This window comes from Heterocephalus glaber, unplaced genomic scaffold, assembly GCF_053883595.1.
Source record: "Heterocephalus glaber isolate CG9 unplaced genomic scaffold, H.glaber_assembly_v1.0 deba00001803, whole genome shotgun sequence".
Taxonomy (NCBI): Eukaryota; Metazoa; Chordata; class Mammalia; order Rodentia; family Bathyergidae; genus Heterocephalus; species Heterocephalus glaber.
Window position 1 is genome coordinate 631,974 of NW_028258478.1, and position 15,058 is coordinate 647,031.

The 15,058-nt window shown below is 32.0% G+C and overlaps 1 protein-coding gene across 2 annotated transcripts; it reads right to left on the reverse strand.

Annotated features, from left to right (window-relative positions):
* Positions 1–928: 928 nt before the first annotated feature.
* LOC147820796 (amelogenin, X isoform) lies at positions 929–10,340 on the reverse strand. Of its 2 annotated transcripts, XM_087203561.1 has the most exons (6): positions 10,288–10,340; positions 8,932–9,029; positions 6,395–6,442; positions 4,981–5,025; positions 4,286–4,729; positions 929–1,079 (listed from the first exon to the last, which is right to left on the reverse strand). In XM_087203561.1, exons 2-6 carry the CDS (start codon positions 8,983–8,985, stop codon positions 1,074–1,076), a joined length of 597 nt encoding a protein of 198 aa, XP_087059687.1. In that variant the 5' UTR covers positions 8,986–9,029; positions 10,288–10,340; the 3' UTR covers positions 929–1,073. The 2 variants fall into 2 exon arrangements, with proteins under 2 accessions (XP_087059687.1, XP_087059688.1); XM_087203562.1 differs by lacking the exon at positions 6,395–6,442 and having other exon boundaries at positions 932–1,079.
* Positions 10,341–15,058: the final 4,718 nt, after the last annotated feature.

The window sequence follows — 15,058 nt, forward strand, 5'->3', positions numbered from 1 at the left end:
AAGTACACCATCAGAAAAAAATCCAAGGTAAAAACAAACACAGTAATGGCCCAGTTTCTGTTTCAAATGCCAAACAGCTGCTATGTTTTAGATCTGCAATGTTCCTCCAAATGCTTGTAATGTTGTGGTCCCTGTGCGATAATGTTAAGAAATGGGTTATTTGGAGGATGATTGAATCACAAAGACTTTAAATTCATCAATGAATTTATCCATTAATGGGTTAATAATGTCATTACATTATTGGGAGGCAATCATGCAAGGGCCTTTGAGGCTTTCTTACTCTCCCACTCTGCTTCCTGTTGTGAAGTGAGTTGTGTATCTTCACCATACCCTTCTGTCATATTTCCACAAGTTTAAAAGTGATGGAACCAAATGATCACTGACTGAAATCTCTGGAACCAAGAGACCCGATAAATCTTTTCCATTTTCAATTGTTACTCCAAGGTATTGCAACTGAAAGCTAGCACATCATTGTGAATATTTTTCTATTCATCTTAATCATTATATATACAAATAAAGCAGTCGTACCTCAAAGTGTTGTCTGAATTGAGATCATGAATAACAGAATTAATGAAAATAGTAAATTTCAAGTTTATTGCTCACAGGCGAGTGATCATAGCTGAGAATATTTTCAAGTGAATTATTTAACTGTCTCTTTAGCTTCATTTCAAGGAGATTACATAATTTTATAACTATTTTTTCTTTTCTTTTAATATAAGGGCTGGAAAGGTATAATCTCTTGTTTACAGATACGTTTATGGCCTTTAGTTAAGCTGGACTTTCGGTTTTGGTCTGTGATACATGGTTTATATATTCATTCTAGATATGATTTAAATAATCATGGAGAGTGGTCAGATCATTAATTTCAAACCATATATGTTTTTTCAAGTGATGTGAAATTTTATGTTAAGTAAAACTTATACATTAACATCTTTTAAATCATTTTATTGACTTCTGATAGCATTTATTATTAAAGAATTTACTACTAAATTAACTACAGGCACAGATCATCTTGTTCTTCTGTCATTCATGAAAAACCACTTGAAATATCTAGTTTTTCATCCCCTGATTTTTTAATCCTGAAAATGAAAAAAGGAACAGTTAAATTAATTTAGAGGTAAATGTGACATTCTTCTCTTGTAGCTTCTATTTTGCCAAAATATGCAATGCAATTTCAGTTGAAATTAATTTTTTCCAAAGATTTTCTTTATAATCTCATTTTCAGTTGGTATCCAATATCCACTAAGATTGTTTTACTTCAGGATATTTAACATTGATTACCTAATAATATAATAAAAATTAACTCTCTTTTCAAGTGCTTCCTACATGTCAGTCTACGAGGCATTTTACTTTTAATAAACAATTCTATGAAGATATTTATTAGCTTCATATACACAAAACTGTCTCTAATAGGTTATTTCTTTTTATTTATGAAAAATAAAATAAGTTTTTGTAACCAAATTAAAAGAATAACAATTATTACAATTATAACAGTAATTATGAAAATAATTATTACTGTATATTTTTACATTCAAAGTAGTTATTCAGTATAAGAGATAAACCTGGGTTCTTACCAAAAGTAAATGAATAAATAAATAAATACACAAATTTTCTTTTCATTGAACTAAGCAAGGATTAGTATAAATGAGGTAAATTAGCACACATACAGAAATATTTTTAAAACAATGGAATATGTAATTTGGGGAAATATTGAACTTTTCCTACCTTTTCCCATTTATCTCTTCTGTTTAGCTATTAAACACACACATATGTTGAAATATATATATATGTGTGTGTGTGTGTGTGTTTAAACATATACATATATATATGTTTAGTTCTTAATTGTTTACACACACACACACATATGATAGATGTACAGAGAAATAAAGCAGTGTTTCTCATACAAGAGAAATCATGTTATGCTTGAGCTTGTGTGACTGACTTATTTCACTTAACAGAAATGCATCCATTTCTTCAATAATTTCAATAAATAATTTTGAGAAAATATGAACAGTATAAAGCTCATGGACTTGTTTATTTATCATTACAGAAGCAAAAGTTTTCTCCGTGTAAAAATTATGAGGTGAGATCCAAACTATGGAGGATATTAAATTTTAAAATTTATTACAATAAAAGATGTAACACTATTGCTCCCTCTCAAAATACTGCCCTTTGCTTTGAAGAAACTATTGCCTCTATTTGGAAAACATTACTATTTGTTTATTTTTATATTTATATTTACCTTAATTATTTTTGGCTTTTTATTAGCACATGTTTGCAGTACATGATGATTATATTCCTCGCGAAGAATTGTTAATGTATACAGCGCATCTTAATTTATTTTTCTTTCTCTTCCAGTTAGCCCTCCATGCCTCTATTGGTTCCCTTCCTATTTGCAAAAGATCTATCTTCCCGTTTTCTATTACGTATTTTTTTATATTTCTCTTTATTTATTTTTACATGAGAAACCCAAACTTGAACTTGTGAAAATTAAGCTTGTGTGTTGAATTTATTTCACTTAATGTTACGGTCTCAAGTTACATCTATTTTCCCACAAGTGACTAAAGTTTAACTTTATGACACAGTAGTGCTCCAGTGCATATATACCACAATTTCTTTATCTATTCATCTGTTACTGGACATATAGGCCACTTCCAAATATTAGCTGGCATGAATTGTGCTGCTATAGACATGGATATACATTTAACACTCTAATATAATATCGTCAATGACTCTGCAGGGTATACCTTGAAGGGGAATAGTTGGATAGAATAAAATTTTATTTTAGGGGGGGAGGGAATATCCATACCAAATTCCATAATGACTGCTCTAGTTTACATTCCTTCTGAAAAGTTAGAAGTGTTCTTTTTCCCTTGCCACCCCTCCAGTATTTCTAGCAGTTCCAAAAGTTCTCTTTTGTCAGTGTTTAGTTGCACTGTTGTGGCTTCCTCAATTTTGCAACCCAATTCAAAGTGTCTGATTTTCATGGTTATTTTGGGGAAGACCCAGAAGTTATATTTTACATAGAGGAAGACATACCGTAATGTTTTTGCGAGCCTAATTTTCTTTTGAGTGGTACTCAGAAGCACCGTTCACTGTATTTTTTTTTAATCACAATTTGTTCAAGCACTCACAAAAGAAAACATTCAGAACTGCTTCATAAAATGGAAAGAATTGTGGTATAAATGTGTTTAAAGTGAAAAGGACCATTTGAAGGGGATTAATCGCATATTGCATTTTGTACTGCTTTTTTAAAATTAAACATTCACCATATATTTTTATCACACCTTATATAGCTTTGACTATATAAGAAAAACATAAGTAGAGGAACCAAATTATTTAGGACAGAAAAATATTTCAAAATTTTTTCTTATATTTATCATAAATATGCTCACAATTATAAAATTTTTATATGTATAAATTTTAGATAGAGACTTGGAAAAAGCCTTGAGATCATGTGTTCCTGTTAGCATCCCCCATCTTAAATGCACAAAAGCAAATAATCATACATTTGAAGTAATCTCTACAGTATCATTCTCTTTTAGGGGGCAGGGGTACCGAGTTAGAACCCAGAATTTTTGCTCTCCTATCTACATTATCTCAGCAACAAATCATTAATATTATATTAACTGTGGAATTATATATGCTCATACATACAGAACTGAGGTCTTATAAGTCTGGATAAGGGCGACATTATTGTTTCCCTTTAACTTAAAAAAAAGTTTTTGTAATACAAGGAGATTTTGAACTAAATATTTAAAAAATTCTTCTTAAATATACGATATATTAAATCCTAGCAATGAAAAATAATCCACAATTGTGTATGGGTTATATACCTCCCTGTCGGAAAACTTAAGGCAGACAATATTGCTCTGTTTTAAAATGAATTCCTAGCTACATTTAGACACTTCAAACATACATCACCTGATTCTCAAAATTATACCTTTTGCATCTTTTAGTGTTATTCTGGCTTGTTTTTTTCTAGTCAGACCATTGTAATTTTCAAAAAGTATTATCCTTCTATACTAAATAAATTTATATTATGGATGCATTTGAAGTAAGTATAGGTTTTAAACCCATAATTTGTAATTATATATATACATATAATTTACATAAACTGCATAGTAAAATTAAATTATATTGTATGAATTGCACCGATATAATCACAAAAAGATACATTTTGCAACTCATGACCTTCGAGTGTTTGGAAACTTTGCATTTTGGAGCCAATTAATCTGTATCATTTTCCAAAGACTTGTACTTGGTGACTTCAAATTTTACTCACCACTTCTTCCCGTTTGGTCTTGTCTGTTGCTGGCCAAGCTTCCAGAGGCAGATCAGGAAGAAGTGGGGGCAGGGGCTGCATGGAGAACAGTGGAGGCAGAGCTGGCTGTGGGGGCAGGGGCTGCATGGGATGCAGAGGTGACTGGGGCTGGATAGGTTGATGAGGCTGTGGTTGAATGTGTTGGGGCTGGAAAGGCTGCTGGAAGGGTGACTGGACAGATGGTGGGAGGTTAGGCTGGTGGCGTTGGGTTGGAGTCATGGAGTGGTGGCCAGGAACTGGCATCAGAGGTTGGTGGGGGACCACAGGCTGCTGAGCTGGCCCCACTGGGAGATGGTGATGAGGCTGAAGGGTGGCGGTGTGACTCGGGGGATGCTGTTGAGACAGCACAGGGATGGTTTGGTGGTGCAGCCATCCACCCATGGGTTCGTAACCATAGGAAGGGTACTGGTGAGAAACAGAGAGTCAGGTTTACCATTGGCTCATTTGACTTCCAACTGGAGAAGTAGCAGTGTTTTTTCCCCTTAATTGTGACCAAATGAATATTTTAGCCATGTTTTCCTTTGCAAGAATTTCTAATTGTGAACATGGATGTGGCCTTTAGAGCCTACATGTGGAGTAGACATGATATCTCAGTTCACCAGGAAATTAAATGTGTGCCTGATACCTTAAGAAGAATGAATAAAATGTCTACATACCGGCGGCCTTATCATGCTTTGATACCACTTCAAAGGGGTGAGTACCTTCAAAGAAAGAGACATTAATATAAATTTGATTTAATTTAGTTTGGTGTATTACACACTCTATGTGCAGGCTGAAGTAGACTCACTAATATAGTCCTTCCAAGACATGTCTGATAATTTGGGTTCTACAAAAGAAAGAAAGTAAACATTTTCCATGTGTGCCCTACGTTTCAGGCACCATGTTACACCTATCACATAAACTTTTTATTATTTCATATGAATCAAGTAATTTTAGCTTCTATGTATATATATGTATATATATATAGTCATGAATACCTAAAGAATGTACTAACAACTTGGCTCATGTTACAAAGATAATAATTCTGTTTAATTTCAGAGTTCTTGCTCTTTGTTATGAATAGTCACATGAATTATGCAATATAATTTTCAATTTAATTTTTTTGACCCCATGAAGTATTTCAAGAGGCAGTAGAACCGTCTTAGAAACGAGAGTCAATTGATCATATTTATCAGCTTTTTAAAGTTTAACATAAAATATTGCCTCAATTTCTTACTAAAATTACTCTTCTGCTTGTTTAGATAAATTAACTCACAGGTTGTTGCCTGAAACTGAGAGAAGTAAGATTTTCATACTTCCATGAATAATATATATCAGGTTGATCTTAGGTTTAGGGGACCATTCATGTGGCAGTACTATATTAAATCAGTACAAACAAAATTGTCAATCTTTCTAAAGTTATACATTTTATAGTATTTTTTATATCCTATCCATTAACTATTTTATTCTCAAAATAATATTTTTAAATGTTAGTATCACTATTTTCATTCTCCAGATGGGACGTCATATGTCCAGAACAAGATGATTTTTCAAAATCATGTAGTTGATATGGAGTTAAAAACCTAAAATATGATATCCAGAATATTTTACAAAACTTCAGTTTTGTGTCACTGTGAAAAGTTTCTCACATACCTCTTGGTCACTTATCTTTCAGTTAAACCAATGAGATATACATATATGATGCATTTACAATCAGGAATTTTTTAGCCAGAAAGTGCTTTAAATAATATCTTACTTAATCATCACATTTTATAGACTGGACTAAAACAATGTTGTTCAAGCCCAGCTTACTTTCTGTCTGTTCATGAAGCTTCCCTGAATGGTAGTTCATGATGGATTAACTCAGATATTTAAGGAAAGGGAGAGTCAAAATGACTAGGTGAGGTGGTGCTGAGCCACTGTACCCATTAGGCCATCGGTTAGAGTTTAAAATGGAAAGCTGATGGTAGGAATTTGTGAAATGGAACCATTTGAAAAGCATTTTGAAAGAAGAACCAATACATTATGTTTTAAGAGCTTAGAACATCATTAACTCAAATAATGGTCAAAATTAGTAGGCAGAAAAATTACCTCATAGCTGAAGTTGATATAACCAGGGTGCCCAGGATGAGGTGGTAGCTTTTATAGAAAGACATAAATAAGAATGGAGAAAAGGTGGGAGAGTGGGAATAAAGGACAGATAGAGAGGGGGGAATAGAGAGGAAAAGATTGTCAATACAATTTATTCACATTAAGGGAAACTGAAGCTACTTCAAAAAAAATTGATATAGTACAGAATACACTTGAGGTCTATTTTACTTTGAACATATATGCTTCATAAAAGAAGTTTTTTATTCTAAAGAGATACAGAGTGGTTAAATGATTCTCCCAAGGTCTATTGCCATACAGGAGGAGATACGGCAGCAAAAGCCAGCATATTTTCATTCTCTGGTGATCTGCAGACTAGCTCACTCTTGCCATGTTGTCAAGCGATCCCACCCTATCCAACTCTTCCATTTACTTGTTGATCGAATTCAGTCTATAGGGCAGAGAAAGGTAAGTTTCTGTCATACAACTTTGAAATATCAGGCTCATAACCTTAAATGTCACGTGGTTTCTCTTATATGAGAAACTGAAAATGTAAATGAAGAGAAAAATAAAAGATGGATAACGGAAAGTAAGGAACTCTTTTTCAGATCGGAAAGGGGACAAGAGATGGAAGGAGGGGGGAAGAACGGAAGGGAAAGGGAATGGGAAAAAGAATTGAAAGAGAAAATGGAAATAAAGCTTTTAGAAATGGGAAGGGACAGCCAGGGATTTAGCTCAGCGGTTCCGCCTCCTGCCTCACAAGCGCGAGGTCCTGAGTTCGATCCCTGGTCACCCCCTTTCCCTCAAAGAAAGAAATGGGAAGGGAACCAAGAGTTGGAAGCAGCAGGGAAAGATGGAAAGGTAAAGGATGAAAAAAGAATCAAGATATGCTATGTACATGTGGCAAACTCCCCACAATAAGTGTACTGAAAACATGTACTAATAAAAAAATTTTTAAGTACCCACAAGTAAAGAATTATCTCTAAAAAATTCATTGTAAATCAGCTGTTTATGTGCTTAAGTAGCAAAGAGAGTTCTCATAACTGAAATTCAAACAAAAATAAATAACACATCAAGAGCAAAAAATTAAATAATTAGGTGGAAATTATTGACGTGTGCAAGAACAAGAGAGGTCTGTTAAACTGGAAATAATCTATGTCCTTACTCTGAACAATAAAGAAGTTATTTATTATGTTTAGGCCAAACTTTGTTTATTATTATATCAGTATATTTACAGAAGAAATTTAAATGTTCACCATGAAATCTGAATGATTATTTAAACCATCACTATCTGTCCCTTCCAAGATGGGAACCAAATTTTTGATGTCTGCCTGATTGAATTCTGGATGATCCTGGAGTTCAGGAGAGAAGAGAGAACAATGTGCAGGAAATCTTTCTTAGACATAATGGCAATTGATTATAGCCTATTAACTTAATTAATGCTAATTAAAAGTCTGTTCTATTCTTTTTCAATGCCCTTTCTTTCCATAAAATGATTTACTATCATCTGAGTGTGAATAACTTTACTCAGAGAATGAATGGTCTTTCCTATACTGTCTTCATATAAGTTCTCTGAGATCAGGAATATTGAATTGTGGAGGACAAAGGGGCTGAGTGTGTTATGCAGGCAGTCTGCAAGGGACTAGACATAAACACAATACAGGATTTCAAGAAGGCAAAATACAGAATCTTGTTTGTTTTTTGTGAGACAGAGGCAATAAGAAAGCAGCTATGCAAGCTTTCTGGCTTCTGGTTATATCAGCTATTCTTTACTCCACAAAAAGTAGATAGACCTGCTTTGCCTGCATGTAACCTAAATGCTCAACTGCTATGTACCTGAGTCAAGAGTGACTGAGTTAGAATTTAACACATTTGAATGTAAAATACAATATTAGACATCAGCATGATTACATTTAACTACTCCAATAGCAAACCACATGTTTAACAGATGAACGCAAAGAAGTGAGCTCTCTGACAGGAAGATAGATGTAGGAAGAAATTCTCAAAACAGAAATATTTCAGAATATTACAGAATTATTAATACACAAATATTACAGTACCCCTTGTATTTATAAGTTTAATGGAATGTTCTGGGATGTTTGTTAAATATGGAGCCCTGCATTCAATACATCCCAATTGTACTGAATCAGAATCATTAATAGAATGATCCAACAGCCTCCTTTAATCTTGATTGACAAGTAATAAATATGTATATTAATGAGGCTAGAATTTTATGTTTGATAGAATTATACAATACAGGATTATGTTAACTAAAAACGAGTAATTAGCCATGAAAAGGGCAACATCGTGCCATTTCCAATATAAGTAAAACTGAGAGACATTATACTAAATGAAATAAAATGGGTACAAAAAGAATCTGCTATTTTAGTGCCCTTTTCAGGTATTTCTTAAACACAGTGGAGTATAAGAACATGTGATCTTGTACATTTTAAACCATAACTTTTATTAACAAGGGGGTAGATTTTAATTTCCAGGTGGCGAGTTTGGATGCGGACTTAATGAAGGGATGTTTTACTCACAGGCATAGAGAAGGCTGCTCCTAGGAGGCAGGCAAACAAAATCCAGGACCCCATTTCTTAGTGGTCCTGATATGTAAGTTGATATCCTTTTAAAATCACTTTTCAGAAATAGATAATAATTGATAATTAGTAATTATTAATCAATAATTGATGCTCCATAAACCACATAAAACAATCAATATCATTCTGTTGATAATAAAAGAAAAGGGATAGTCTTCCTAAAAGTATGAATTAATTTGTAATTTCAGTTCTCATTCCATTTCACTATTTCTGGAAGCATAATAGTACTAAGCTGCCTTTCATTTAGATTGTGAACTGAACAAGTTTAGAGAAGTAAATCATCTCACATCATGAGAATGGAAATATTATTTTCCTGTCCTAAATTTCCTGAAATTCATGATTAAAGAAAGTTTGTCTCAAAAAGTTCAGGAATCAGTATATCAATTTATTTCTGTATATTGTATAATATAGACTCTGGAGGCAAGGAGTGTTTTCTAATATAGCCAGTCTACGATTTGATACTATTGAAGGTGCCAATTAATCACTTAAAAAGAAACTATGAAGTAATTTGTGAAAGTGAAGTAAGGAGTTGGAGTGAGAGGTATTTAGTTCTAGATGTTTCAACCTTGGAGGACTTGAGGCAAAAACCTCAAGTAATGTATCTGAGCTACAAAAGAAACAGTTGAAAAAAAAGAGACAGAAAGATAAATAAAACTCTAAAATATTCAATTATATGGTAATTTTTTCACCTAAAAATATCTATTTTCTCCCAATGGGACCTTTCATTGGTTGTATGTTGAATTTAATTTAGTTTACAGACCTTGTAGTTTTAAAATATCATTCATATGATGAGTAATAATGCTTATATGATAAATTAAAAGTTACTTAAATTTGTTTTTAAGATTATTTTAATATTGACATATAAAATGTGAAGAAAGTATTTACTTGATATTTTATTCTAAAATATGTTATTATTTAATGTTTAGCAAAGTGCTTTCTAATACAGCAAATCCTGGTCTTAGATATTGCATTAACCTAGTTGACAAATAATTAAAAGCAGTAGTTGTTGTAAGTTTTAGTTCCAGGAAGTCTTTAGGATTCTAGAATTAAACTTCTAAAAAATGCAAACACTTATTTTGAGGTACTTTAAAGTAGTAAGAATCTGGTTTAATTATTGTCCAGTTGAAGAAGTAAATAATTTTATAGCAGAAATATATATCAGAAATATAGAATATATTTTCATTTGTTAGACATGAGATCCTGAAATACAGGCACACGGATAAGCCCAAGAAAAATGATATTAAATTATACATGAAATGAATATACTTATAAATATTATGAATAAAATATACTTACCTTTGTACTTATAGTTAAGTTTCTGCCTGAACCACAAAGATATCGAATCCTTTAGATTTCTTACAAGTCTGAACTCAATTTATAGTATTAATGACATTTAGAACACCCAATCGGATTTCTGAAAGAAAAATGTGTTGAGTGTGACTAAAAAATTCTACATCATGAATTTTTAACATTATGATCTTACTTAAAAAGTATATTGTGATTAGTGCATATAGTCTTTCATTATGTGTAATAGTATGTTTAACAGGCAAAAACCAGTATAATTGGATACTAAGTCAGCAGATTAGTTGATGGCACATGCAGATGTATTCAGACATACTTTTAAGTATGTGTTATGTGATTATCTCTAAGGATTAAAATTTTCAAAACTGCTTCTTTTGCTTTTCTTGAAGATGTGTTCTTCGTTTCTTACAGATTACTCTTCCATCATCCCTCTGCTGTTCAAAGAAAGCTGACCAGTACAAGGCCACATCCTGTACACTGTCTATCATTCAAGCAACCATGAGTTCAAGGTTGTCACAATAATAAAATTTTACTAATGACCTAAAAGGCAAGGTAAGGGACATACGACACAACACAACACTCACAAAAATGTATTTTATTATACACAAATTGATTTCAGATGAGATATTTCCCTGTCTACCCAGTCCTAGTAGCAACTCAGACCATTCTTTTTTTTTTTTTTTTTTTTTTTTTTTTCCAATCATGGACTATTTTTAAAATCTTTTTTATTTCAATCATGAACTCTTAGCTCACTGCTTGATTTTTTGATTAATGAACCTGAATTGCTTTTCATGTCTTTCCTAGAATCTTTTAGCTGTCTTTTTGGTTTCATTTTTGTCATGTTTGTTACAGATTAAATTTGCTTAAACAACAATTAAAATATCCATATCCCTCTAATGGAATTGTAAACTAATTATTAACACGATGTTATTTTTAGCATAATTTACAATGGCTAATTATAGCAGTGACCTATAAACCCATCTACAGGGGATTGGATACAGTGTAGCATGAATGCAAAATGGAGTACTACTCAACCACGAAGAAGGATAAATTTGAGTCCTCTGTAGGAAAATTAATGAATTTTTGAGACCAAAATTCTGACACACAATTAAACATTGCATAGCTTCTCTGATGTATGAAACCCAAATTATAAAATACTCAAAGAGCAAACTAGAGGTTATAAGAAAAAGAGAGGTAGAGTTTTTGAAGAGGGGAGGGAAGCAGAGAAAAAGGGAAGAAAGAATAGTGAAAGGAAAAGGGAGTAAAAATGTGTATAATACAGAATGTATGTGCACAGTTACCAGGTTGCATATAATTATCGTGGGTCACAAACAAAAAAACTGTAAAGTAAAATGATGCTCTCTTACCACTTCACTTCAGTATACTACATCAATTTGTTTCACTTCAGTAAAGTACATCAATTTATTTCTTATTGTATAATCTGATTTACAATATACTTACAAGGGATAATTGATGAATTTTCTGGCAATAATGAATCATCAAGGGTATACTGAATATGTACCCAGTGTAATTATGCTACTTCAGGACAATCTTAAACAACTAATCCTATATTTACAAACCTGTATATATGTGTGTGGTAGATACTCCATAGTTAACTTCAGAAGAAAATATTTGTTAAAAGGAGTATATCAATAGTTAAATTTACAGCACAGAAATTCATATGAGTTTTCAGTCAGCTCCACTCTTGATCAAGGTACCACTTAATGTTAGGCAAACTTTTCTCCTCTGTAAAATGGAGGTAATAATACAGTTTAGCCTGAAAACTAAATGAGTATCATTCCTAGAAATGGAAAGTTATTTTTATAGTGATATAAATGTTGTTTAAAGATACAAAATAAGATTCTAAGATGTTTTAGAAAGTTAAATTAAAGAAAGTAATAACATCCTATAATGAAAGCTAAATCTTTTAAGCTAAGACAGAAATAGAAGGTACTGGAAGGTTATGAAAGGAAAATGTGTTAATTAAAGATAACAAAATATGACTCTAAATGATAATTGTTCCCAAAGTTTATATAATTATAAATTACATTTATTCATGAATTTTACAGTGGTAAAGTGTAGATGCCTACGAAAGCATCTTTAGGAAAATTTACTCTGGTTTATTTATGGGAAAGAGATGAGGCTAATTTGAGGGCTGACACAAAAATACAAGTTAGTAGATGGCAAGTTAATGCTCTTTCAAAAAGGAGAGTTGTCAAGTGTTTGCTGGCTAATATTATGGAGAACATGTGCTTTTTTTGTTTTCCTCAACCACATACTTAAATTAATTGAGTCAAAATATAACTTCAATTATAACTGATTTTTAAAATTCGGTGGTGGAGGGGGCGGCTTATTCCTTTGCGTAACTTGCAGCTACACATTTTGCTGTCCATCAATACTTATTCCAGCAACTTTTCCCCCTTCTAATTTGCTTCATCTAATTTACAGTGTTTTGAAAAATCATATACTTAATCTCGTAGAAATAAATGTTTCAGCGAAAGAATGATGTAAGTAGTATTGGCCCAAGCAACTAATATGAGAAAAATTGTTTTTGTCTGCTTGGAAGGCGTTTCATTTTCTTTTGTTCTCACTCTGCCTGTTTTTCGGTATATCATGATCTTTACGTCACTTTTTCTATAATTGAAATTTAGGATACAGAATTTTTCTGAATAGATTTCACAAAGTACGTCAGAACAAGGGATATGGTAATACCTATGAATAAATATTTTATTGCATTACTATCTTTGATATGAAATTATTTCATTTTCATGGGTTTCTAAACACACCTCTTAAGTAATAAAATATGTTCAGTGCTGAAAGCCATTTTGCGATAAAATAATTGTTTGTCAGTTAAGAAATTGTGACATTAATTCTCAATGTAATTTTCTTTTCTTCTACAAGAAATGTATCTTCCATAAAACATAGAATCGAAATTCAGTCTTTCTTTTTTTCAGTGAATATTTGCGGCGTGAATAGAGTTTAAATATAAATAATTAGGCTAGGATTTTGTCTTGGCAAGATCATAATTTTGTGAGTTACTTCCTTCCTTTGGAACTTGGGCTCTCAAATGAGCTTCTTGTATTTGTTCACTATTCTCCAGATGTGTTCAAAAGAATCTGAGCAAAGTGAAGGAAACATTTCGTGAAACAAAATAGAAAATGAGGTGAGAATATGTAAACTTGGTAGAAGACAAACTGAGTTATAATATTTCTGCTATAGGTCTTAATTTCTCTTGGTTATATTGTATTATGACTATTAAGATGGAGCCGATAATCACACATTTCTCAAACTTATTTAAATATAGAAAAGCTTGGAAAATGTAAAATAAAATCATCAATGAATACCTTTTCTAATTCTGTCTGTGCTAGTTTTCTATTATTGCCTTCCTTTGGTGCTTACCATGAATTTACAGACTTAAAATTACCACAGATTTATTTTTAAGCTGCTTCAGAAATTTACTGTGAATTTCACAATCCCCGTAAGACTGCTTTCCTTTAGTAGAATAAGAAGAAAGTCATTTCTTATATCTTTATAACTTTTGGAGACTGGATATTTTCTAAGGTTCATGACCTTTTCCCTCTACCTTCACTCAAAGCCAGCAACATAATATTTTTATGACCACAATGTGATAAATTTGTCTTCCTATCTCTGAAGTATGCTAGAAAATGTTCCTATTTTTTAAGGATACATATGACTACAGTGGGATACTAAGGAAGCTTTTGAGATACTTAATCTCATGATCATTAATTATATCTGCAGATACTTTGTCTATGTTTACATATCCATACTGTAAGTTTCCAGCGGTTGGGACATGAACATGATTGGTGTACTAGTATACTACTGGGCACAGAAACCACCCATGGTTCCAGCAGTTTTCTGCAATTCTTATCTTTAACATTTGACTTTTTTATTAGTTCATATTAGCTATACAGAATTCTGGGTTTCATTTTGGTATATTTATACATGCACAGACCTACTTTAATCATTTCTAAGGTCTCTGTTAGTTTCCTTACACTTCATTATACACTCCCTTTTTTTCTTTTCTCCTCCAATACTCTCATTTCTGATTTTATATCATTTTTATGATTTGTAGATTCCACATATGAAATAAAATGTCATATTTGACTACATCTGAATTATTTTAACATGATGAAGACATATTTTGCTGCTATTGACATGATTTTATATTTAAAGCTAAATGGTCCGCTATGCAACAAGTGATGGTTCTCTTAATCCATTTGCCACCCAATTGGTACGTAACCTGCTTCCAAAAATAAGATATTGTATATCAATACATATCAATAAACATGAATGTGCAGGTATTTCTGTAATATCCCTAATTTAATATTAAGTATATACTAAGGAGTGGTGTAGCTGAATTAAATAGAAACTCTAAAATAAATTTTTTTTTTGAATCACTGTATGGACTTCCATAGTGGCTAACATAATGTGGATTTTTCAGAAATGAGGCATAAGGTTTACTTTGTGCATTCATTCTCTTCAGCAGGTATTGTTGTTGTCTTGATGACAGCAATTTTGACAGGAGTGAGATGGAATCTCAAAGAAATTTTGATTTGCCTTTCTTCCGTGTTTAAGAAACATTAATGTTTTATTCATTTTTTAACTACTTGTACTTATTTTGAGAAATGGCCACTCAATTTACTTACCATTTATCAATTGCCTATTCGATGTTTTTTAAATTGTGAAAAACTAGACAAAATTTCCTAACCAAATAGTAAGACAGTAAAAATAGTCTATACAGTAC

Bases quoted from the DNA above. Each gene is read 5' to 3' on its own strand.
- LOC147820796 (XM_087203561.1), bottom strand. From the start codon at position 8,985: ATGGGGTCCTGGATTTTGTTTGCCTGCCTCCTAGGAGCAGCCTTCTCT. The intron at 6,443-8,931 runs GTGAGTAAAACA...TTTCTATAAAAG, and splicing joins GAGCAGCCTTCTCTATGCCT to CTACCACCTCATCCTGGGCA. The intron at 4,730-4,980 runs GTATGTAGACAT...GTTTCTCACCAG, and splicing joins AAAGCATGATAAGGCCGCCG to TACCCTTCCTATGGTTACGA.